The sequence below is a fragment of the Calliopsis andreniformis genome, chromosome 7, assembly GCF_051401765.1.
Source record: "Calliopsis andreniformis isolate RMS-2024a chromosome 7, iyCalAndr_principal, whole genome shotgun sequence".
NCBI lineage: Eukaryota > Metazoa > Arthropoda > Insecta > Hymenoptera > Andrenidae > Calliopsis > Calliopsis andreniformis.
The window spans coordinates 11,809,159-11,833,658 of NC_135068.1; the positions used below are offsets into that span (position 1 = coordinate 11,809,159).

At 42.9% G+C, this 24,500-nt stretch overlaps 2 protein-coding genes and 2 long non-coding RNA genes across 7 annotated transcripts; 2 read left to right on the top strand and 2 right to left on the bottom strand.

Moving 5' to 3' along the window:
• Positions 1-415: 415 nt before the first annotated feature.
• Positions 416-14,821, bottom strand: Acsl (Acyl-CoA synthetase long-chain). 3 transcript variants are annotated; one of them, XM_076382054.1, is made up of 9 exons: positions 14,681-14,821; positions 8,076-8,174; positions 3,155-3,509; positions 2,703-3,071; positions 2,098-2,493; positions 1,639-1,951; positions 1,306-1,569; positions 955-1,230; positions 416-706 (listed from the first exon to the last, which is right to left on the bottom strand). In XM_076382054.1, exons 2-9 carry the CDS (start codon positions 8,093-8,095, stop codon positions 552-554), a joined length of 2,148 nt encoding a protein of 715 aa, XP_076238169.1. In that variant the 5' UTR covers positions 8,096-8,174; positions 14,681-14,821; the 3' UTR covers positions 416-551. The 3 variants fall into 3 exon arrangements, with proteins under 3 accessions (XP_076238169.1, XP_076238170.1, XP_076238171.1); XM_076382055.1 differs by lacking the exon at positions 14,681-14,821 and adding an exon at positions 13,952-14,088; XM_076382056.1 differs by lacking the exon at positions 14,681-14,821 and having other exon boundaries at positions 8,076-8,232.
• On the top strand, positions 5,485-6,568 carry LOC143181560 (uncharacterized). The gene is made up of 2 exons (XR_013002297.1): positions 5,485-5,859; positions 6,459-6,568. It is a non-coding gene; the product is annotated as an uncharacterized LOC143181560 (long non-coding RNA).
• Positions 11,575-12,319, top strand: LOC143181810 (uncharacterized). The gene is made up of 2 exons (XR_013002344.1): positions 11,575-11,805; positions 11,922-12,319. It is a non-coding gene; the product is annotated as an uncharacterized LOC143181810 (long non-coding RNA).
• A 1,855-nt stretch (positions 14,822-16,676) lies between the features above and the next one.
• On the bottom strand, positions 16,677-20,974 carry LOC143181744 (uncharacterized). 2 transcript variants are annotated; one of them, XM_076382320.1, is made up of 3 exons: positions 20,857-20,974; positions 17,174-20,787; positions 16,677-16,887 (listed from the first exon to the last, which is right to left on the bottom strand). In XM_076382320.1, exons 2-3 carry the CDS (start codon positions 20,751-20,753, stop codon positions 16,862-16,864), a joined length of 3,606 nt encoding a protein of 1,201 aa, XP_076238435.1. In that variant the 5' UTR covers positions 20,754-20,787; positions 20,857-20,974; the 3' UTR covers positions 16,677-16,861. The 2 variants fall into 2 exon arrangements, with proteins under 2 accessions (XP_076238435.1, XP_076238434.1); XM_076382319.1 differs by having other exon boundaries at positions 16,677-20,787.
• Between the last annotated feature and the right edge of the window lie 3,526 nt (positions 20,975-24,500).

The following is a 24,500-nucleotide window of genomic DNA, read 5'->3' on the forward strand; positions in this document are numbered from 1 at the left end:
TCGAATAACATTTGAAGTAAGTACACCGTACGAGTTGTGAACTTACGAAATTAATAAGGTTGAGAACTAACTAATCGATTTTCCCAGGTCGGTGTTGCGTCGGGAAATCGCTGAAGGAATGAGTGCATTGTTAAGACGTGTACATCAATTTCGAAGACAACTTCCGCGAGGGACAGTCGCCTTGCGTCATTTTGGCTTTGCTCTTGCTCACACCTCGCATCGTACCGCGACAACTATGTTACAACACGCTCAGAATCGAGCTGCTTTCGTGTCGAACGAGAAGCCGAATTGAGTAACAAGATATCCCCTAATAGAGTCTTTTTAATGATTGATACATCGTGTTTAGACCGTGTCTAGCGGTTTGCATTGCCGAATGGGACTTTTTGGTCTTTTGGTGCGACACTAGGCGCTGGTGATCGCGGAAACAAGACGAGTTTGACATATACGACCTCGGTTCACGAACTGGTAGATAATGGTCGTCGAGGTGCTCATTTCGTTCTAATTTCTGGGTCACTTCAACTGTCACACTTCTGGAACGAGTTTTCGCGACATCACGAAGCGTACATCCTGTTGATTTCGTGTTGGTATCGCTCTTGCACGGCTTTCCTTTTCAACTTGAAGGCAGCTGTCACTAGTCCCATGTCAGGCGTCCACTGTTCCGTACAGAGTTTCACAGCACCTGGTATCTCGAATCTTTGGAGCTTGCCTAGACGGCGCAGAAAAAAGAAAACTTATTACTTGAACTTTCCAGGACCTAGAAACCTCGAAACCTCTTGAAATCCAAACAGTTTCGAGCTTCGAGGACTCGAAACTTTGCACTTTCTTCAGGATTCGAGACTTTCAAGACTTAGATGAGAAAGAAGTTATCCAAAAATATGGACAGCTCCATAGCCAATAAAAGGGAAATAAAGAATCAAATTTAGAGCAACATCTGAATAATCTTTAGATACTCACATTTCTTTGCTTGTTCGACCAACTCCTGCAATACTGCCCTCTCAACTCGTGGGTCGTTGCAAAGTTCTTCGAAACTCTTCCCAGATATTCCTATATTCTTGGCAATCTCCTCTAGGTAATAGTGATTAGGCACCACTAACGCTACCGTGTAAGACCTGTGTGCGTCCCCATAGACACAGATATTCTCTACAACAGGACATGTCTTCAACTCTGCCTCCACTTTGCCCAGAGACACGTATTCACCCAGCTGCAGTTTCACCAAGTCCTTCTTTCGGTCTGCAGAAATAACAAGATCCTCCTTGTAATATCTCCCTGAGAACTTAAGAGGTTAAGTGAATGAAAATGTCCTACCAATGATCTTTATGCAGCCATCAGGATGACACTCGCCAATGTCTCCTGTCCTGAACCACTGTCTTCCATCTTCCTGGAAGAAATCTTCTTGCGTCTTATCAGGCAGCTTGTAGTAACCAGCTGAAACATTTCCACCGCCAATGAGGATCTCTCCCCTGGGGTGTGGGACGTCGGTGACCCTGTAGCCACCCTCTTCCCAATTTTCCAGTCGAATGTCACAGACTGTGGTCGGTGCACCTACTCTTCCAGTGCTTCTGTCATATTCTGGAAGAGAAATGTTCCTTGTGATTGAAGATCCACTGAAAAAGGGAGACTCTGATAGCAGATACGTACGATCCATGACAGTGGCGCAGGAGGTCGTCTCTGTGAGTCCATATCCCTGGGTCACGGTGACACAGAGGCAAATTTTGACCTGTGTATGTGTGTCTGGGGACAGAGGAGCCCCTCCACAGAGTATGAGCCTGACTTTTCCACCCAGAACTTGTCTCGCAGCTCCAAAGATCAGTTTGTCGAAGAATGGAGTGTCATAACCACGTTTTGTCCACTTCAGTTTGTACTCATAAGCAAATTTGAAGATCGCTTGGCTGAAGGCGCCTGATTTCTTTACCTTCTCGTTGATGCCTTTGGATATACGATCCAGGATAAGCTGGAACAGAAACAGACATTGGTCTTTGGATCTTCTGAAGGTTTCTTTAGTTAATACATGGACTTTGTGGAGATCCAGGTTAAGCTGGAGCAGAAATAGAGATTGGTAATTGAATCTGAGGATTCTTGTGGACTCAGAAGACTCACGGGCACAGCAGTCAAGCAGGTCGGATGTAAAACAGACGCATCGCCCTTGGAGCCTCTCTGGATCTTGCTGCTGGAGTCGATCATCGTCAGTGGTGAGCTGTAGCCAATGGGGACGCCAGTCAGAAGGCAGACACTCTCAGCGAGAAGCTCAAACACATGGGCCAAGGGTAGAAATCCAAGGAAAACATCGTCTGACTTGATCTCCACAGCGTCACAGAAAGCCTTCAGTGTGGAGATCATGTTTGAATGGGACAGCAGCACGCCTTTTGGTACGCCAGTGGAGCCAGAAGTGTACATAATGATCGCAGTATCGCTGGCCTGTGGTGGTGACATGGGCGCAGTTGAAGTGTTGCCTTTTTGGATCACTTCAGAAAATGGTATCAGTCTCACTCCATCCTAGAAACAAAAACATTAGCACATATCAATATTCCTGCAGTTTACAACTGATCTCTAATGAAACACAAGCATTCAATTAACATGAACGCAATAAAAAATATGTACCCTCTTAATATTCATTGCAGTAGCATATCTACATATTCATAACCTATCTTACATCATTCACAAGTGTGAAACCCATTAATTAAGTCACTCTAACACTGACTTACCTTATAACCAGTTGTGTCAGTACTGTTCAGCTGATCCTCCATGTAAATGATGGTCTTGACGGTGCTCATTTCTTCCAGCATTCTCTTGAACTTTGGCAGCAAGTCATGGCTAGTGATAACAGTCTCCACCTCTGTTTCATTAATACCATGAACAACAGCGTCATCGCCAAGGGTTGCATAAATAGTCACCACAGTTAGATTTTGTTTAAAGCATCCATAGGCTGCTATCATCCACTCAGCCCTGGTCTCAGCGAATATCACAATGTTCTTGTGCGCCGTGAGACCCAGTTCCCTCATGCCACGACTGAAGGAGGTCGTGAGCCTGTCCACGTCCAAGTAAGTTTTCCATTTATAGTCCCCCATTTTGTACTGCAAAGGTGTTTAATTAGTCACTTAATTCCAGGCTGACTGCGCAGTTATAGCACAAGAGGATACAACAGAGGATTAATTACCTTTTTAAATACTCTACCATTAGGCTGGACCTCGTCTTCCTCAGCAAGAATCTCTCTGGTACCCAAGCAGCGCTTGTCTCTGTGAACCGCGGCGACCCAAGACAACATCTTCTCCATCGTGTCGATCTTTTCACGCTCCAGAGTGATGTGCATCGCCCTCGGCGGGTCGACGCTCCTGTAGGTGATGCTATGCTCATCCTTCGCGACAGGCCGAGCCTTGATCCTCCTCGACGCCTTCCTCTTCTCCCAGGGCCGCTGGAGGATGAGGTATACAGGGAACGTCAGCAGGTCGTACACGTAGGACAGCGCCTTGATCGCGTGGATCGCCCCGGTAATCCAGAAGCCTTCCATTTCCCTGGGAAGAAGAAACAAGGTTGAGAGAACCTGACCTTTCTGAGGTCTGGATCCTTGGTTCTTTTCCACGGTTGAAGATTCTTGGCGTTAATAGCATTCAAGGCTTCCGAGGCTAAGCGCTTGTCCTCTTGGAAAAGGTTTCCGCCGCTCTGTGAGGGCGTGCTAGTGACATTGATACTGGTACAGTTTCTTTGTTAATGGAGTAAGAAATGTGGGCAAACTGGGTACACTAGTGTAGGCAAACTATTGTCTATTGTGTGCACTATGAGAACAGTACACAGTACCAATGTTTAAGCAGCGAATTATCTATTGAGAATAATACACTGCGCAGCAAAATTAAAGGATCTCTAATTTCGGGGCGAGAAATTGTCGATCTTTGAGCTGCTGTGACATTGCGAAAAAAAATCGCAGGAAAGTGAGCCTGGTCTCATTTTAAAGGGCAAAGCCTCTACTTCAACACCCCTGCACTGAATTTGTCCGAAAAAAATTCTCCAGTCCATGATCCGCCGAGAAAGAGAGGGTGGTTTTTCCCCGAATGTTCCTCAATTTTCTACAACTGACAAGAACTTGATGAATTTTTTTGGGGATATTTTTTGGCGGGAGATTGAAGATTGAACCCTTCCCCGTCGAATGAGACCTTCCCAAGTGCTCTACGATTTTTTTTCGCTGAGTTATCGCGCTCTGAACGAAAAGTGAGCCATCGACCTCAGAATCACCCAGTGATCCAGAGAAGCAAAAAGTTGCCAATTTTTGAGTTACTGTAACTTTGCGAAAAAAAATCGCGGCGAGGTGAGCCTGGTCTCATTTTAAAGGGTAAAGCCTCTACTTTCTCACCCCTGAGTTGAATTTTTCCAAAAAAAATTCTCCACTCCCTGACACGCCGAGAATGAGGAGATGGTTTTTCCCAGAATCTTTTTCCGACACAGATAGCTCTCAGGAACTCGATAAATTTTTTTAACGACTAATTTTGCAGTAGGTTTTAAGTATGAAGTCTCTCCTTTCCAACGAGACCTTAAAAATTGATCTACGATTTTTTTTCGCCGAATTATAGTACTTTGAATGAAATGTGTGTCTTTAGTTATTCTAGCGCCAGCAGTCCACTTCATTCAAAATGCGATAAATCGGCAAGAAAAAATCGTAGGTCAATTTTTAAGGGCCTATAGTAAAGGAAAGGCTTTCAGCTTTAATATCACCTGCAAAAAGATCACTAAAAAAATTTATCAAGTTCCTGAGAGCCGTCTGTGTCGGAAAAAGATTCTGGGAGAAACCACCTCCTCTTTCTCGGCGGGTCGTGGACTGGAGAATTTTTTTCGGACAAATTCAATGCAGGGGTGTTAAAGTAGAGGCTTTGCCCTTTAAAATGAGACCAGGCTCACCTCCCTGCGATTTTTCTTTACGAAGTTACAGCAGTTCAAAGATCGACAATTTTTCAACCCAAAGGTAGTGATCCTTTAATTTTGCTCTGAAGTGTATTACTAATGCATTAGTATAAGTATTGTATATTGTTAGTATCAGCATTAGACAGCAGTAGCAGTGCCAATAGTATATAATATTAACATAGAGGTCGAATTAAATTGCTGAGTTCCTAACACTGTTTCCAAGAGAATACAGCTCATAATCACAAGCCTTCAACGCCATCAAATTTTGAGAGATTAGAAAACTTTCTTCCCCATACTTCCAGGGTTCACAGACGACCCTGGTTCCAAGATGCAATCCATATATGCATTTCTATAGAAAGTTAAGGAGCCTTAGAACTCCTCTCTACTCTATCCAAGAACTATTTATCCCACTTTTCTTCAGATTTATCTCAAATGAAACCATAATTTTCTTCCCAACTAATTCTATATAAGGACCTTCAGCCTTCTAGAAAACTGTTTCAGAAGGGGATAAAATTCACCGTTTCTTTCATAAATTCCAGCTTCTTCCCTCCATTGCAGGCTCGCTTATCCTTGCAATGGCCGAATCAGCCTCGAAGATCGACTAAGGCTAAAGACTTCAGGCATGCATCGTGCAAAAATAGTGTGGGATGGTTCCACGATCACGCGATTTCGTAATCGTCAGATTCGATAGTGCCAAGTAATAGCGTGCATTAGCAGGCACATCCTCTCGATGCGCGCGCGTTGTCGCTGCCCACTTTGACGCTGAATGAATCGCATGCGAGCGCCGATCGAATGGGGACCACGTGCGGGCGAACGTGCAAAGAGAAGGCGTGAAAAAGAGAAAGAGAAAGAAGTGTATCTTGCGCGTCTCAATCTGTTACATACATCAACAGGCGTGAAGAGGAACCTGAATTACAGCTGCACTGAGGAGCCTGGATATACTGGGTGGGACAGAAAACTGAGAACACTTTGGTGACTCTATAAACTAGCGCTTTTGAAGCAGATCTGATTGAGAAACGCTGCTCTGAACTAAAGAGTGATCTTGTAAAAGCTTCTAGGAAAAGTTTGCAATTTTATTTTTTGAGATCTTGAGACCAGACCTCAAGTTCCTTCAACTGTATAAGAAATTTCTGTTTTTAAGAAGAAGGCTAGATTTTTAGAAACTTTTCTTCTGCTCTGTATTAGCAAACAGATTATGTTCTAAGATTTTTAGGTCTTCTTCTTAACACGAGTTCATGAATTCTAGGCATTTTTCCTTGGAAGTCGGTCTCGGGGTTAAGTATCAATTGCGCAAATAGAAAGAGTACATCTTCCTTGAGGCATTAATTCTAGATGTTCGAAGGTCGGTTTTCAATGAAACTATGATACTCTCTGATTGAACATGTGTCTATATTTGTATTATTTTTCAATTTCGTCAGCTAGATGGATGGTCTTGCGCAATGCTCGGTTTTTATCTCTAGCATTATTGGAGACGTGTACTTGTTCTGTCAATGGATGATGGATCTTTTGTGTACCCTCATGTTTCCTATTGCATTTCGAGGTTAGAGTCAATGAATTCTTCTGTTTTTCAGGATTCTGTTCTGAAGGAGATCAAAATTCATCAAGGACCACTTTATAGCAACTCCCAAGGACAGGACAGAGCTTCTCTTCATTCCTTCTCATGGTACAATGCACATAGGAGCCTAAGAAAAACTAAATAAAATTGAAGAGATTATAACAAAAATACCCTTCATAAAACTTTCCATTTTTCTTTTTTAAATTAAAACACATTCTACAATATTTTTTGTCTCCATTCTACAAAAAATCTTAAAATGAACAATGATCGTTTTTGTTATAAGCTCTTCAATCAAAATCAAAATTAATTAGATGCATAAACAAGCTGCGTGCGAAACTCGAAAGGAAATGAGAAGTTTGACTATAGGAAAGCACATCCTTATTTATTATACATGGCATGGCGTGAGGGGATTCCCGAGCCAATCCTACGCTATTACCACGACTACTTGTGTATACAAATACCAGGCTATTTATACACCTGTGTGAAAATATCAAATTTAACCTTTCTTCGGAGCACCAGTGTACAATACCGACGAATACACGCAAACGAATGGGAAACGTGTCGTGGTATCTGTCTGGCGCAACAAGCGCATGGGATTTGAGTATCTTTGTGGACTTTGAACATGATTAACTCCTAACAGACGCGATAATCGAGCTAGCAGCGCACGAGACGAGACTAGTGCGTGGTCTCCCCGACATCTGCGCCTGTGAAGGGCGTTCTTCCTGTGTGGAACAGTCTGAAAGGAAGGAAGTAAACGCACAGAATACGACTATCTCAAGACCAAGGCTAGACTCAAGACCAAGGGGAACATTATAAAACGCGATAGCCTTTGAACTATTGAAAGACGTTCAATTACACGGTTCGTTTGGTAGAGATTGACTCTTTGCCGCGAATTCACCTAGCAGAGTCGTAACTGAGAAGTTAATGGGGAAATTCTTTAGTCTTTGTTGGCTGAGTCATTGGTTTTAAGGGAAGAAGTCCTAAGATGGCAGCCTGAAGGAGGAAATTCATGAGCTTCTTTCCTTCTTCAAGACAATGGAAACTTCACGCAAGATCTAAGCCAAATCAATTACTTTCTCTCTGATTATTGTTGAAGTACAAATATTTGAGATCCTCGCGAAGGATCAAATTCAAATTTTCTGTAGGGTTTAGGTTCTCAAACTCACAAAAGAATAGAAAATTCATGTAAAAAATAACCTATGTAAAAAAGTGAAGAAAAGCTTGAGGTAACTAGAACTATATTAGTAGAAAAATATTAGCAAATATTATAGAAGCTAGCTCTGATGAGGTACAAGACACAGAGTGTAATGAAAAGATCTCTGTAGACGCAACTACTGAACTTTAATCCTCCTCATGATCGCACTCCACTTTGTGCCAATAAAAAAACAAAGCTCGTGAACTTCGGAATCGCTCATTAACACCGTAAATCTATCTTATACCTCATCTATGATAACTAATCCGTTTAATGTTGCTCGACTGTTATCTGGAAAATAATTCTCAGGCAGTTATGACTTACAACTACTGTAACACATGCGAAAGGCTTGAGTGTAAGCATACACAACTCACTACGTGCACAGAGCGTGGGTGGAGCATAGAAAGGAAAAGTTAGCGTCTTTTCTTTATCACGACTCACTGTTTCTCCTCCACGATCATGATGGCAATATCTGGTAGCCCTTATCCAAGACTTATAGTACGTCCTGTACTCTAACTGCTGTCACGCAGGTTTATGACGCTGCAAGAAAAATCATTGCCAGAAAATCGATGTGAGTCAACGCTGTTTCAGGTGCATGCTTCCTGTCATCGAAACTGAAATCGTTCTCGACGTGGACGCCAAATCCTCCAGGCTTCGATCGCGAGAGTAATTTTGCCGCGACCTTGGATCGTCAGACCGTGGTATCGGATTCTATATATAAGTGATCGGGTGTCAAACATTGGAGAATAAACGCTGGCTTGTCAGGCACAGTGTTATCGCCTGTGCAGCACTTTGACTGCCTTATCTTCAGGAAAAATGTTAATTGCAGATTTCATTGAGTCTGTTTGTGATTATCGGCTCATCCAGGGGTAAAGGTCAACAGAACTTGGAATTGTGGATCACTTCGAGCTGAGTCATTGTCACAGAGGAGGAGGAGGTGCAGCAGCGAAAGTTCTCTTAAGTGGCCACTGGCTTTTGGACTGTCTATAGTCCAGTCTTCAGTGAACCCACTTTTTGTGTACTTCCAGTTTATCCTTTCGACTTTGTATTTCTGTGGAATCATTTTCAAGAACTCAACTAAAGGAATGAAACCTAAGTAGTAACTTGTTTTATCGCTTTTAAAATGATGACACGTACTTTAACATATTTTTATGTGTAAAGTGCAGTATCTACTTTTTTATCCATTTAGCACTTCTATAAATACTTGAACACCCAATCTACTGATCCTTGAGCTGCTAAAGTTCATGCAAATTGATATTTTCGTGAACCCAGTTAAAGAATTGGAAGCTAGATAAGAACCTGTTTCATATTTTTAATATTATAATCTGTACTTTCACATATCTTTACATGATGAACTCCGTTATCTATTTTACCATTCATCTACATTCTCCAAAAATACATAAGAGTCCACAGTGTGTATACTGTGGATTTGTATGCAGTTTCACATTTTCATAAACACAGTTAAAGAAGTAGAGCTTAAATAAAAGTATGCTTTATCTTTTACATACTATAATTTGCACTCTATTTTTTATATTTTCTATGTTCCTGAACATTTTACACATTCTGCCAGTTTTTATACCTTTCAAATTTCCATAGATGCATAAAAAAGTCTATGAATAACACGATAGTCAAAAGCATGATAAATTACAGATTGACAAGTTTTTCATGACCTTACGCATATACCCTGTGCATACTATTGCACGGATAATAACCTGTTTTTACGATCAATTGGAGGAAACTACGGGACTTAATTAGTCGCATTAAAGTTGACCTTGGGAATAAACAATCACTTCCTCGTTTCTCTCAAGCATCAATTACGAAATGAATCAGTGACAGATACTGTAATCGATGATCCTCAGACATGAGGTGATTCAACGCTTGAAAACAAACGCGAAACGCGAAGTACGATCACTTCATTAATGCCACAGGCCGTGTGGAGGATAGAGGATGAAGTCGTGGAATGAAGAACTGGAACAGTAATTGGGTGAAAGCCATACCAAAATCAAATCGATACTTAACAAAGAATTGCTTATGTCAGCACACCTACAGCGATACCAAAGGCGAAAAGAATCAGCAAGCATTGAGAGGGCCACTCGCGAAACCCTGTCCTCTTTGAAAATAGACAACGGGGTCAGTGAGCGATGTATGTACACACAAGCATATACAGGGTGTGCAAATTATAACCGAACAGTCCAACACAAAAAACAAAGACGAATTTTGAATCGCTGAAAATTTGAAAGCCACCTTGCCTTTGAGACCAAAACACTTTTTATCTCAATATTGAGCAATCGTTTCAGAAATGTTGAGTCATGCATCATTTCGGTTTTTAGATACTTCAGAGATTGTGTGTGACCTTAGTGGATCAAGGTCTCTTAACAGAGCAGATCACGCTGACACCACGTGATCACTGTTTTACTCTCTTTTAGTGTTGTAAGCAACGGTGAATCCGTGGCAGAGATAAAAAGCAAAAATAACCGAGATTTCTTATCCTATCTTGGAACTTCATGCGAGGAGATATCTATCGGACGATAATTGTTCCACATTTTTTCTGTAAACGTTGTAGAACTCGTATCAAACTGCAAAAAAAAGAGGTATTTATAGATTGCAACTTTAAAGATTTCTCGTAAATGCCACGTAAATGTTCTATCACTAAAAATTATTCATAATTCCAAAAACACTCGATAAGAGATACTAGGAAGCCATGATTCAGCGTGTCAAGTAAAAGTATTCTCTTGTGCCTCTAGGAAGGTGTAGACACTTTCGATTCACAGGAAAGTAATTTCTAGAAGACCCCTTTTTTTCTCCTAAGTGACGCACAACTTTGACGCAGGTGGACACGAAGGGAGGGAGAGGGAAATATATTTCGCAGTCCGAGGTACACGAAAATTAGCATAATAATAGCATTAGAGTGTATCTACTGGTCTCTCAGCGCGTTTAAGTTTCTGTTTTCTGTGCTGCATGATACTGCAAGGCTTCTGAGCCGTTTACGTCAAGGCTATGGTCTGACCACTGAAGTGTGATACTGTGCAACGGGTCACAACCCCATTTACAGCACTCATCACCTGCGGATTTTGCCTGCTGACCCTGAACTAATTCCTGTAGAGGTTCTCTAGGCATATTAGAGAGCCAAAAATGGGAAATCATTAACCTTTGATTGATACAATAGAATCGCAAGATCTATACTATAATATTTCTTGCATAGAATATCAGTGAATTATTTTTAATAATTTAAAATATTAAAACATGGACTCTAAGCGCGCTAAAAATTTGGCGTCTCCTAATTCAAAGAAACTTTCCAGCTCCACTGATGCACCACTTCCGCTTTCTGCCACGTAACCGAGTTCCTTTTATTGGCCAGCGGAAGAAGGAGAATAGGGATGCGACATCGACTCAATTAGCCTCGCAGCAACATCGAATTTCCCGCGAAAGAGCCTCCCGAGCGTTCAAAACCAACCATAATGGTAATATAAATCAATTACAGTGAATACTTGGCGTGGGAGACAAGCACTTGCTAGCTAGAACTCAATTATTCCCATCTTATGGAACTCTAATTTCTAATTTGCTTGAATCTTCCTGTTTAGAGGACTGTTTAGACGTCCTCGAGCTTAGAACTGGAGGACTCTGAAAGATAGGTTAAGAAAAATTGCTGTCTAGGGTCACGCGACGCCAAGAATCAATCCCATGGATGCAACCACGCTGGCGTGGGTGTGCGTAAAAAGCAGAGCGCGTGCACGGCTCCGAGGAGCACGGAGATAACGAGTTTTACGACATTGAACATCGGACCCCGGCACAACTCGCGTTACGCTTAAGTTGTGCCAAGGTGAACGCGAGCTCTGCGTGTACGTTCAACCTATATATGCAAACCACCGTCGCTGCTCTGTTTACCTGCTGCACAGCCTGTCGAAACAAATAGGAAAACATTCAGAGTTCGTGGAACTTGTTAAATATTAGATAACCAAGAAAATTCTGCGCTTCTGAAGTCCAAGCTTATGTTGTAATGGGAACTCTGAGATTTGTGGAAAGGAAATCTGTGGATAGTCTTGTAGCTTGGGAAGGCTAGCTCAATGGAATTGCGAAAGAAAATTATTTGATTGTTTAAGGCAACAGAATCCACTCAGCCTGATGAAGAGGAAAGCGTGGTCAGTTTTGGCAGTGCCAAAAATTTCGAAAGGTAATGTTATGCAACGCTATGTGGTTGCTCTTTATTTTCTGCGACTCATGCTCTCAGGAGTGAGGAAAGGAAAGTTGTCTACATTCTGTGACTCAAGAGAGACGCTAATTTCATAGGAAAAGAGATGTGGAGGCAATTTCTGAGAAGACTTGGAAACCAAGGAAAAGTGCTATCAAGAATCCAGGAAATCACAGGCTGGAATTGTCGAATTCCTGGCACATTAATTGGAGAGCAGCAGAAGCGATCACGGAAGCTCCGTGGGACGCGTGAATTTGCACAGGCGGAAGGCCTGTAAATGAAAGAGCGCGACCAGAAGGAAGCATCGATCCAGAGGAGAGAAGAGGGGTGAGAGATTTCGTGCTACGTTCTCATTATTAATCGACTGCATCAGCCAGCGTGGAACCAGCGTGCACCGATTCTTTTCGTCTGCTCTACTACCATCGTATCGCGTTACTATTGTCTCAGCAAAGTACTGTGTACACAGGTTTGTGGCTTTAAGCCTGATTCACGCTAGTCAAACCACTCGAGTCGCTTTCATTCGAGTGTGTAACTTGAAACTATTTTGTCAATGAGATCCCTCTGTTCGCTTCACTGGATCTCTTCCAAGTAAAGTAAATAAAGGGTCTTCTTTAGCAAAGTGGTTTTACATCTCTCGATTCCAAGTGATCCGAGTTGGCTAGTGTGGAGGAGACTTTAGGTTAAATACCCAGTAGGAACTGCGGCGATTTCGTTGTCATTGATAGCTACACGCGATGCCAGCATGACGAGCATAAAAACTCTCTGGCACCTAAACATACTTCTACAACATGACACACGTCTTGTCAATCAGAAAAAGAGATGGAATAATTAATGAGTAGAGCGAATTACTGAGTAGACTGTGGTAATTTATGCAAAAATCTTGTTCTCATGAAACAGAGACTAATTAGAATACTCTAAAGTGTATTAAATTCTCCGTGTATTTCTGCAAACTGTGTACATGGATTCTGTTCGTATTTGCATACTGAAGTCTCTCATAAATGCATACAAATCTGCAGTCTAGCTACAAATATCTTTTCAAGAGATGCACATGAAAAACTTCCTGCCTCAATCGTCAGTTTTTATGCTCTGCATTCCACTTTCTTACATAACACCGAGAGACTCTCAACTAAAAATACGGTGACACTGAATGTAGCTTAAAAAAAGTCATGCGCAAGGATGCACTTGCAGCTCGAAGACTAGATTTCTTCTCCTATTCTTAATCCTGATACTCGGTGGCGCTTGGCATCTGTTTATACGCGACAAATACAAATAAGTAATTCTGTTTCAAATATTTAAAACGAGCCGAGGTGCGTACGCGCATAGGTAGCGCTTGCATAATCGCTTCATTCATCGATAACAGGCTCAATCAACGCATAAATTGGCCGTGAATCCAACAGTGGGAAAAATGTATGCATGAACAATAAGGCCCACGCTCTTGAAACAAAGCGAAGGAAGAGAACATCAGAGCTGCACCTAGCGAGTCCCGGAAGTTCGAATCGCTCTCGATTCACAGTCGTTCTGCGAATCAGCTGCACAGCTACAATTGTCATTAACCCTCTGTCTGCAACCTGGGTCATTTGAGACCCATAACCTTTCTTTTCTGCCTTATTCTTAAAAATTGAGGTAAAATGTAGCAATGAAAATTAGTGGATGATGTTCTAGGAACTTGGAAGAGTATTCAAGAATTTTTTGAGGATTTTTTAGTATCCAAAAATTTTAAAAATGCTACGGAGGCCCAGTTTTCAGACAGCATTAGCTTCCAATGAGGATTAATAGACTGTGGATAATAATTAAGAAGTAGTAGACCTTCTTTAATATCATTAATATATTAATAGATAGGAATTAATAGACTTTTCTGCCTTTACAGAAAACTGAAGTGTGTAAAAATGGAAATTCATAAAGTAGAGTTAATCACTGGTGTCTGAACAATTCAGTAAGCTTCCATTTCTCTATTTGTCTCTATCAAAAAGCAGAAACCTACAGAGACATCCACAATCTATTAACTCTCTCTCACATTCGCCATGTCCACAGAATTCCAACTGACGTTCAAATTTCCCGCTTTCCAGGTGACCCAATATCGCCCCTACAGTATCATCAACAGGAATTAAGCCAAGGCCATTGCGCTTACCTTCTTTTCCTGTTCCAAAACCGAAACTCGATGATTCTCTTGTCTCTCGGTAGCTTTTCCCACCGCGAACAGCAGAGGAAATTATAACCGCGTGATCCAAGGGTCAAGAATAGTGTGAGTGTGTTCCACGCGTGTAGGACTCGTGTGTGTACACGAGCACATGCACGAGGACGAGGGAAGGACGCTAGGGACAGCCGACCAGAGCGTGACGTGCTCTGTTAGCGGTCGTCGAACGACTGAATCCGTGTCGCGGGTAACGCGCCACGAGATTCCTCCGCGATCTTTGACCTTTGATCCAAGACGAGATCCGCGGGGATAGTAAGACAGCTGTTATCTCTGCTATCTACGCCGAGAACGAGATCGGAGATCTTCCGACCCTGACAGGTCTGAACAACACGCTCGCTGCCGATCACGCGACGACGCGTGACGAGGCTGCTTTCCTCAGGCTGCTGCTCACACAACATCGCGTTAGACTTCTATAGTACTCTATATAGCCAGCAGTTTAAAGATGCATCGTTTCAGGGGAGCAGCGAACGTGTGAACACAGAAGACTCAACGCGTTCGCTGCAGCCACGCGCTGTAGCATTGATGAGGAGTATTCGTAAACAGCCGCTCACGCGCCTTCGCGTGAGATACCTGAGATGTTCCGGGAGGCTGGCAGTTTGGACATGGAACATCGACTCAGATGGGCAGCGAATGTGTTCGGCATGCATCGTCGACTTTCCTTACGTCGTGGTTATCGATCGCGAGGATCGAGCCGCGAGTTGGATCCCTCGTAGCTGCTCCGACGGTTCGTCAGCTGATAAGATCAACCAGAAAGGGCTTAACGACACCACGTGCTTTTGTATTCCGAACTTAGAACTGAAGATGCTTTGGGCTCCTCGATGCGCACTCGAGGGCTCAATATTCCCGCGGATGAGCCGAGAACAGCGTAACTTTCTCGAAAGGAACACTCGTACTGGTACACATGTCAAACAGGGTTAACCTAGGACACGCAAAACCGCTGACAGACACCGCGTATACTTCAGCGAAACTGAACGTGCCGTGCTCGAACACGCACTAACGCCAGCGCTCAACACCGACTGCTCTATACATGCTCGATCTAGGGGCGGCCATCTTGCTCATGGGCGACAATCTAAAAACCCCTTCAACTCCAAAATAACCTCAAACTAAACCTCTAAAACAGTAGAATATTATCCTCATAACCTCACAATTCCTTTCTCTTCAATATCAATCCAATTGCTTCTCAGCCCAACCTCAAAATCCAGACAATTTCCCTCCCACCTCAACTTTCATTTTAAACTTCCCGCCATTGGGTCGACCTTGTTGACATCGAATAAGTCATAGTTTTGCCCTTCGTGGGCTTGTAGTTTTGGTTGATTCCGCTTAAATTTAGCGAATATTGTTGTTTTCAGATTATGGGTACGCAAATAAGGAGAGATAATTAGATAAATCGATTTGGATGCGCATGTAAGGACTCGAGGATATGACCTGCAAAGCGCAACGGTCATGCTTCTAGATATAGACAGCCGGCCTGCACGTGAGCCAATGGGAGGGCGAGTTTCAATGGGCGGGGATGTGGCGTGATCCGTGATGACGTCACGGTGGCCCGCAATCGATAAGTACTCGACGTTTACTAAACCCCTAACCCGTTATTGTGGTGCAGGATCGATGCTTGGTTTAATGCGACAGATGTCACAATATAGGGAAGCATTACCAGGGTCTGAGGAATTAATCCGATGAGTTAATAAAAATGTCAAGGTGGAAGAATAATGCTATTGTCTTGAGAAGAATGTCATTGGGTTTTTTATGAGACGTAAATAGAAGCTGTCTTATTACCGATGGGAGACGAGAACTATTTTATCGACTGAATGGTTTTTGTAAGAGTTTGGTTTTTGGGACTATAGAGTGGCTGATACCAACTGTATATAATTATTGAATTTTTTATTTTCTGGATCTACGTTTCTAGAATTCTGTGTCAAGAAAAAAATTCAAGGTCTTCGAAGATTTGAGGATTTCTTTGGTAATTTCTTTACATTTTGATACTTTTTTGCCAAGTACCTAGGTTTCGAAAACTTCATAATCCTCGAAACTTATTTTTTTAACCTCTTGGAATATTGAATTGAAATCAATCAAATGTTTCCAGTGGTACCAACGAGCTTAATTGAATGATTTATAATCGATCAGTTTTTCATTCAGTTAATTTGGATTGATTGTAAGACAAATTATGAATCGAATTTACCGCGATGCACTTCATTATCAGAACAGCTAATTGGTTTCATAATTAAGCAGTTTACATTATTCGCAGGTATGAACTTTTAATGAATCTAGTTTTGAATATTCATATAATGATCAAAGTTGAGGTTAATGTTTATTCTGAATATACGGTATACAGTGGCGGATTAAGATATACTGGGGCCCCAAGGCCTACAAAAAGAAAGAGAGATATTATTAAAAAGGTTTTATTTTAAAACAAAAAAGCTGTTACAATCACAAAATTTTATTTGCAAAATGAATAACCTTTTATAATCCAAATAGTCAGCTGTGTCAGCAAGAAATACATCTTTTGTCAAAGAGGCCGCACTCGCGCCTTATTTATAATCCGCCACTGGTGTTTTATAAAGTACAACTTAATTTCAAATTTTGAAAAAAGCTCCACTATTGCAAATAATCCAATAACCATACTTCATCTGACGGTGATCGAATCGCAAGGAAAGAATACGTGTGCCTATTCAATATTTAAACTTTATTAAAACCAACAACATTAACAAGAACAACAAGAACAAATCATTCCTTCTTAAACAGTCCATAGAAACTCGGTCTTACAGAAACTCAACTGTCCTGCCCTGTACATGTCGCTCAACGACGCTGCATATTGGTTAATTATGCACTCGTATAGAATGGCGAGCATCACGAATGATCGAGAGCCGGGGGACCTAGGACATTAGTAATAATGATTCAAATAATAATAATAGCCTCGTGGTAACGTGTTCATCGTGTCAAACCTAGTCACAAAATGCATGGTAATCTGCCGTTAATGGGCCGATCATAATGCTGCTACGGTCGCTAGAAGCAGTGCAATGAAACAAGCCAGCAAAACCATGGAATATGTAGTTATCATTACGGTAATGAGGTTAGTGACATACGAAAAACGCATTCCAGTCGAATGAGCGATGCTCTCGATTCTCGGCTTGCAAATACTCTTGCATTCTGTACTCTCACCTTCGCGATCTGGGTCATCTTCATCCGACCGCAGCTTAACATCAGTCGATATTACAGTTTCCTTCTCTATTTCAGCCTCTTCCGTTTCAAGCTTCAGTATGGAACTTTCATCAGCGATTACAGCCTCTGGGACGTTAGTAGCGCAAGGAGCATCGCTCGCGTCTCTCCTTAGCAGCGCCTCCAACTCCTCGATTTCTTTTTCATGTTCGCATAACCTAGCCGCAGCTAACTGTAAATCATGCACAGCCTTGGAGAGATCGAGCTCTGGATCGGTGTTCTGCACCTCTTCCAGTTCGATCGCCTCCAGTTCCCCTGCTGGGGCTGCGTCTTCCTTAGGAACTGGGTCTAATATGTCAGTGGTCTTCGACGAGCTGGACAGATCATCGTTCAGGTCGTCTTGACTGTAAGCGAGGGAGCTGCGAGTGCTGGTGTTGGGCGCCGTGCTATCGGTTTCTATTTCAGACCGCGACGTCAGCGAATTCTTCTGGCTTAAACGACTATCGCGTAAGCGATCCGCCACGCTGCTGAACGCCTCCGCAATTAGTTTCACATTTTCGTCAGCCACACGCAGATAGAAGTCGAACGCGCTGTCGTCAGTCTGGGGATCCTCCTTAGGCTCTGTCAGTCTCGCGTCCTTATCCTCCTTGCGCTCATCCTCTTTATAATGCCTCGAATACTGGCTCCCCAGCGTCTGTATCCGCAAAACCGATGGATCCTCAGCGTTATTGTCCTCCTGCCTGTCTATTTTTACAGTTGCCTCTAAATTAACATCGCTCGCCTCCTCGATCGGCTTCGCTTCCGCATCGTTTTGCCCTTCTATCAAATTAACTAAATCTTGGCACAAACGGCTATAAGCCATGAAATCCGATTCTGTGTCCTTATTCGACTGGCTGGGCTTCGGCTGCAGACAGTCCTGCCAGAACTCGTTGCTCAGAGCTTGGGACAGGATATCATTCTGTGGCGTGGAGTCCTGCGTTTCCTTCTCAACTCTCTGCACCTTCGTCGACGGTGAAATATACACGCGGAGCTTCTTCCTGTGAACGTTGGACACCTGATGGTTGCCATTGATATCCGTTTTCCCGTTCTTCGAGCCCTCGCCGCGCCATCGAGTGTCATAGTCAGACAGCTCGCCATCGCTGACGACGCGTCTGAAGCAGTCTGCCCGCACAGGCAGGGACTTAACATCGACCACAGCTTCGTTGATCTCGTCCTTGATGTTCTGAAGGCTAGGCTCCCTTCGAAGATGGATCCTATCATGGTTTATTAACCCATACAGGTTGGCAGACAGAGACCTGACCGCTCGTTTCTTCTTCCCAAACCCTGTTTCCTGATCTGTCGCAACGTCTTTGCTCTCAGCGGAATTCCGCCCCGTGTTGGCATCCTTCCGAAGGGTTCTGTAGGCCAAGTCATCTGTAACAATGTCGGGCTCGCACTGCGGTATGTACGGCGAGCGAGGATGCTCTGGCTTGTTCGGCGTTGTGTGCAGATAGTCACTTTCTGTGGCGGTAGCCACTGGCCCCAGAGGTATTCCGAATGGTGGCTGAGGGTCGGCCACTTTTAACGTGTTGTTGGCGTGATGGATGCTCCTATAAACGACGTCATCCCTCGTGACGTCGGGTTCGTCGCGACGCACTGGGTAATTCGAGGTAAAGAAATAATCCTCAGTCGCGTCTTTGCGAGACAAGATAGGTGAAGCCATCAGGTAGCTGATGTTAGAGAGAGCTGATTGTCCTGTCACCTCTGAGAAAGATGTGGGTCTTTCCTTGGGGTGCATTCTTCTGTAGGCCATGTCGTCTTTGGACCTGTCTGGAGAATCTACTGGTGGAGGAACAGCCTCGTCAGTCTTGGCTCGACGTAGGCTGAACTCCTCCATGCTGCGTCGTTCTGCTCGGTCCAGGAGATCTTCGTCTCCTAGACGTAAGCTATTGTATATAGCTTCTAACTCTGACAAAGCTTCTTCAAGGTTCTTCGAGCTCCTTCTCCTCTCCAGTGCCTCCTGCTCAGGTGTTTTTGTTTCCCTTTCCTCCTTCTCTGCTCTTATGTTCTTTGGAGACTGAGTGGTCTGTCTAGCAGCTGATTTTTCCCAAGGAGGGTCTAATGTTCTGTTACAAATAGACGACTTGTATATATTCTGCATGGAACTCGATGGCTTCTTCTCCCGTATTTTGACATCATAATTGTTGAAACACGAGTTCAATTGGTCATTGCGATTGTTTCTTCTCTGGCATCTCATTGCTTCTGTTTCATGGAATACAGGTTCGTCCACGTGCTTACCAGTCGAGTTATGTCTATTGTTCGTGCATTCTGATAAGCTGCACGACTGAGGAGGCGTTGTTAAGGACAGAGGACGTTGTGGATAGCGCTTAGAAAATCCACACCAGCTGATTTCATTATTAGAATCGTAGGACTTCAGGCTACTCGAACGATTGTTCGATGCATCGTAAATGTTATCCACTTGCCTACGCGCCTGGTCGTCGTATTTTGTCGCTCGATGCTTCCCATTAAATGGGAACGAATTATAATTGTAAGCGTACACTTTGCAGCGTGGATCTCTAGGCGGCGGCTTTGGTGGAGAGGAACTTTGATGTACCGACTGTCCATTCCTTACGTGATCATAAGGCTTTGCATAATCACTATTTATGAGAGATGAATTTGAAAAGTAATTATCTTCTTCATTCTTATAGTTCTTCCCTCTCGGAATATGCGGCTTTGCATACGTGTTATTCTGATTTAAATCTGTGATATATCGCTTCGTAGAATGCTTTGTAAGATCAGTAGATGATTGTGCTTGCGCTGGAATCTGTCGTAAATTTTCGGCAGACCTCTGCACTGGAAAAGTGTTGCTATTAGACTGTGACTGCGATGCAGGCCGAAATAATTCATTTGCATCCATTGAATGATTCCCGCGCATGAAATCGAGACTGTTGCGTTTGTTGGATATACTGTTCAGATCTTCTGGGAATCTGTGACTGTCTGACAAACGTTTTATGTAACGCTCTGTACGCGCAGCACGACTTTTTCTATTACAGGAACTATTTTTCTGCATGGCGTTTTCAGTCTGATATCTCGCCAGTGAATTACAGGATTTACGAGACTCTTCATCTGAGCTACTATCCCCACAAATTTGGTCTCTTTTTGCCTCTACTTGAGCTTTCAATTTACTTTTCCGTGTCTTCTTACTTAATCCATCCAGGGATCCATCACTGCTACGTGAATGAGCAGAATCTCTCTGCAAACTTGGTGTATCTACGGAGTTTGTAGTAATATCAGTGCTCAAGCTATTTCTATTCAAGTGTTGATTTGAATCTTTCTCCACAGGACGAAGAACAACATGAGATTTTTTGTTGAACACTGTACGACCTCCTGGCTGCCTCGTGCAGTATACCATTTCCTCATCATTAGAAGAGCTGTCATAATCCCGTATGGCAGATATTCGTTTCAAAATTCCACCAAGGGACCACTTCTTATCCTTCTTCTTATCCGATGAAGTAACAGCATCACAGACAGGCAGACGCCGTGTAGGTGGTAGCAGACCATCCATCCTCAGGATATCTTTCCCAGTGATACTTCGCTTCTCCATTACGAATAATTTATCTATATAAATATTAAAATACCTAGAAACACCCAAAGTCATTATTCACTGTATCACATCTCATGTTACACAGGTATGCAGCGTTACTTACAAAGATGTGGCTACGAATAAATGCAGAAAATATATAAAAGTGTATCGCAGAAGTACGCTCTAGATTATAGCTAACTCAAAACGCATTCAGAGATTCCATATCAACTGGTATGTTTACACAGCAAACACCTTGAAAAAAGACCCTTCGTTACAATCTCATGTTATTAGATGCACACATGTATATAAATAGAATGCTACTGTACACTAACCTCCATAACAGACGTTCAGCTGTGTGGTTCAGAAAGATGTAATCCTCGAAGGGCGAATTCTCTGTCCATTTGCCAAAAATTCTACATGACTCACGCACGTCAGCCACGATCATTCACGCAGGCGGCGATTCAGAGGTGCGAGGCGATGAGCTGAGGTCAGTATAACGAGCGCAGTGTGTACTGATTACGGCGCTGATAAGATTTCCACACCTCTCGCGCTTTCGCAACGCGCCCGTTATCTTGACAGATGAAACTGCACGAGTGTGCGACGTGAACTTCACTTTCGCGAGAGCCACACTCGTCCTCGTGCTATCTCTGTCCCCGCTGGGCGAAGTGGAAAAATATATATTTGGAAAATAGCGGAGAGCGTCGGACGATCTCGTCGCATCTCGCGCAGCAGATATTTGCTTCAGCGCTTGTCCAACGCTGCCATTACAGGGGCATCGAGTTTATGCGGCTGGCACACAACGATACTGGGGATTAACGCGAAACTGACTCGAATCGGCTCGAATCAGACTTGAGGAGAGAAGGGATTCATCCAGACCCCACCCATGATCGTTCCCCCTCAACGTCGCGCAGAATCACGCAGGGTGAATCGTGCACGCGGCTCTTAAGGCGCGTCTACACCTAAATTACGAGCTCGAGGAGAAGAAACTGAGCTTTTGTGTAACCACGCTTGAGGAATTGCTGTGGGGACAGTTGGTCCAGAAATAATAGCGTAGCAGAAGAATTATTGTAATGTTTGGGACAGTAAGATATATAGGACAGAAATATTGAAAGATGAGGACTTTAGCTTCTTGCAGCACCACTTATTATCTACTTTCGCGTTTATATTAGGCTGCATTTTCGCTTAGGCGCCATAGCTGTGGCTCTAAGGCAAAACAATCTAATCACAGTTTCAAAAAACTTAAAGTTGAAACCTGAATTGAGGTTCAGAATACAGAATTTCTATTTCCAGAAAGAAGAAGGGGCATTAGAAGAAGCATTCCGCATAAAAACAAGGGTTGAAGAAGCCCCAAATCATAACATACAGTATTGAAAACAAAAACACAGACTCAGGTCACTTTGCCTTACAACCACAGATGTTTCTGGACAATCTGCTGCACGCTCGTGCAGTTATTTACCAGACGTCCCCTCCTCGGGGACCCAGCGTGACGACGCCATTGATGAGTTCTCGATCCTCGAGGTCAGTAGTGTTCTTCCTCTGCAACCGGAAGTGGGTCCTCAGGTAGCAGCTCGGTGAAACCTTTTTAAGTTTGATGACGTAGGAGATTGGTGTACAGTACATGGGTTTGAAAAATAGGAATTTATTACACCGAATTTCGGAGGTCCACCGAAGAGATTTTATTTCGAAATTAGGTATTCGTGCTGCATCATTCCGGTTGGAGTACCATATACGGATGAGCCAAAGACACAGCATGTACCGCGTGGAAGAGCAAGGAGAAAGCCGCTTTCGACGTTAATTCGAGGACGTAGCATTACTGTATATGGAAAAAAAACTCCATGAGCCAAATATTCGAGCGTCGATCGATTGACCGAAGAACTGCGCTAGTTCTGTTTATCGGGATCCCGTTAGCCACAGAAGAATGATTCCCATTTTGACTAGCTAGCGCGAAGCTTAATGGAGGAGTCGGATGATGGGAAGGACAACAACCGTGTGAGTGTTAAGCTTTTTCGTTTATTGAAAATATCTCTGTAAAACGTGTGTATATTGTGGCCGGGCGAGGTAAGCCGACAAAACCGAATCTTTTCGACAACGAAACGAAATCGGGTAGCAAACGAAGGAATACGGTGAAGACATTGAAAACAATATAGAGTCGATCGTATTTAGTATCTACATAAGTAAAGGACGAATCAACGATGCATTCGCTTACTTTTCTTTCTTTTTTTTCTTTTTAATCTTAGTATATTAATTATATTATGTATAACAAAGCGGTAACAACTTGTTAATTGTAACTATTACGGTAATAATCGTTTACTTTATATAATTACAATAATGTAATGTAAGGATGATCGTTAACTAATCGATAACAAACGAATCGTTTCCTCCTCCATCCTTTCTACGTGTTGATCATCATATCCTCGTCACTTCCTCACTTCTATATATATATATAATATACGTGTTTCTCCCTTTCTCATTTTTGGATCTGATATCTCTTCGGTCTTCGGTTGAATCGTTTACTTTTTTTTTTTTGTATCGTATGTTTTTTGTTCGCTCATCCCCTCTTTCGTATTAATTATTTAACAACAGTTTTTTATCCTTTTTATTATTTGCTCTTTAATTTAATAATCGTAGTAAACATAGTAATTATTTATAATATTGTGCAAATAATCCATATTTTATTCTGTTTAATAGTAATGAATGTCATTCAACGGAGGAGCTCTTCTACGTTCTCTCTCTTTCTCTCCCTCACTTTCTCTCTCTCTCGCTCTGAACCCTTTCTCTCCCTCCCTCGCACTCGCGCGCGCACTCACACACGCACACTCTCCCCCCATTCTCTCGCACGCTCGTTGTCTCGGCGCACCTCCCTCTGCTCGCCCGTGCGCAGCCGCGACTCGCGTCCGCGCATGCCCACGGGCGAGCACGCACGGGGCGCGCGATTCGAATGGACGATCCCTTCGCGCATATTTTTTTTTTTCGACAGCTAGCTCGTTAAAATTGGATTTTTTTTTCATCTTAGCACATTTCGTCTATCTAGCTTGTTGACCCATGGCAGTTGCTTGTTCATTATACTGGCCGACAGGCTCCGCAGCTTGACACTTGATTACTTTTTTTTTGTGTTTAAGTTATTCTGCTTTTGCCCAGCTCTAGGATCTTTTATTTTTATACTTTTTTTTGCTTTTATGTACTTCATCGTTACTTTTATTATCTGACGACGTTAGGTTAATGGAGTTTTATTTTTTATTTTTCCAGAGTTTCGAGACACTACAAAGCCCTTGGTTTTTTTTTCTTCGCTATCCGTTTAAGAAAATTTTCGTGCATTTACGATTAGTTAACTTAGTTCCATTTTCACTTTTATATAATGCGTTACGGCAGTATCGTCCACGGAGAAAGTACATTTAAACCTCGTCTTACCTCGCTTAACGAAGGAAAGCCCTATAATGTATGTATGTATATATATATATATATTTTTTTTGTTTCTTTAATATCTTACAGCCGTCGTCGCGCAAAAAGCTGGTATTTAAATGTACGTTTTTTGGTAAAACGAAAAACTCAATGAAGCACACCACGCATACTCTTCCACCCCCCTCCCCCTCGTCTCTCCTCCTAGCGATTATTCAACCCTTCGAGACGCGTATTCTCTCGACCTTCTCTACGTTTATCCTTTTCGTTCTGACCGCAGGTTCATCGAAACCGATTGCACGAACTTGCCAACGGTCGGGTGGAGCGCGACCGATAACCGGGGAAGTTGCGATTCAGTCCGATCCTCGGTCT

Bases quoted from the DNA above. Each gene is read 5' to 3' on its own strand.
- Acsl (XM_076382054.1), bottom strand. From the start codon at position 8,095: ATGATCGTGGAGGAGAAACA. The intron at 2,494-2,702 runs GTAAGTCAGTGT...TTTTGTTTCTAG, and splicing joins CTGACACAACTGGTTATAAG to GATGGAGTGAGACTGATACC. The intron at 1,952-2,097 runs GTGAGTCTTCTG...TTTCTGTTCCAG, and splicing joins CCTGCTTGACTGCTGTGCCC to CTTATCCTGGATCGTATATC.
- LOC143181744 (XM_076382319.1), bottom strand. From the start codon at position 20,753: ATGGAGAAGCGAAGTATCACTGGGAAAGATATCCTGAGGATGGATGGT.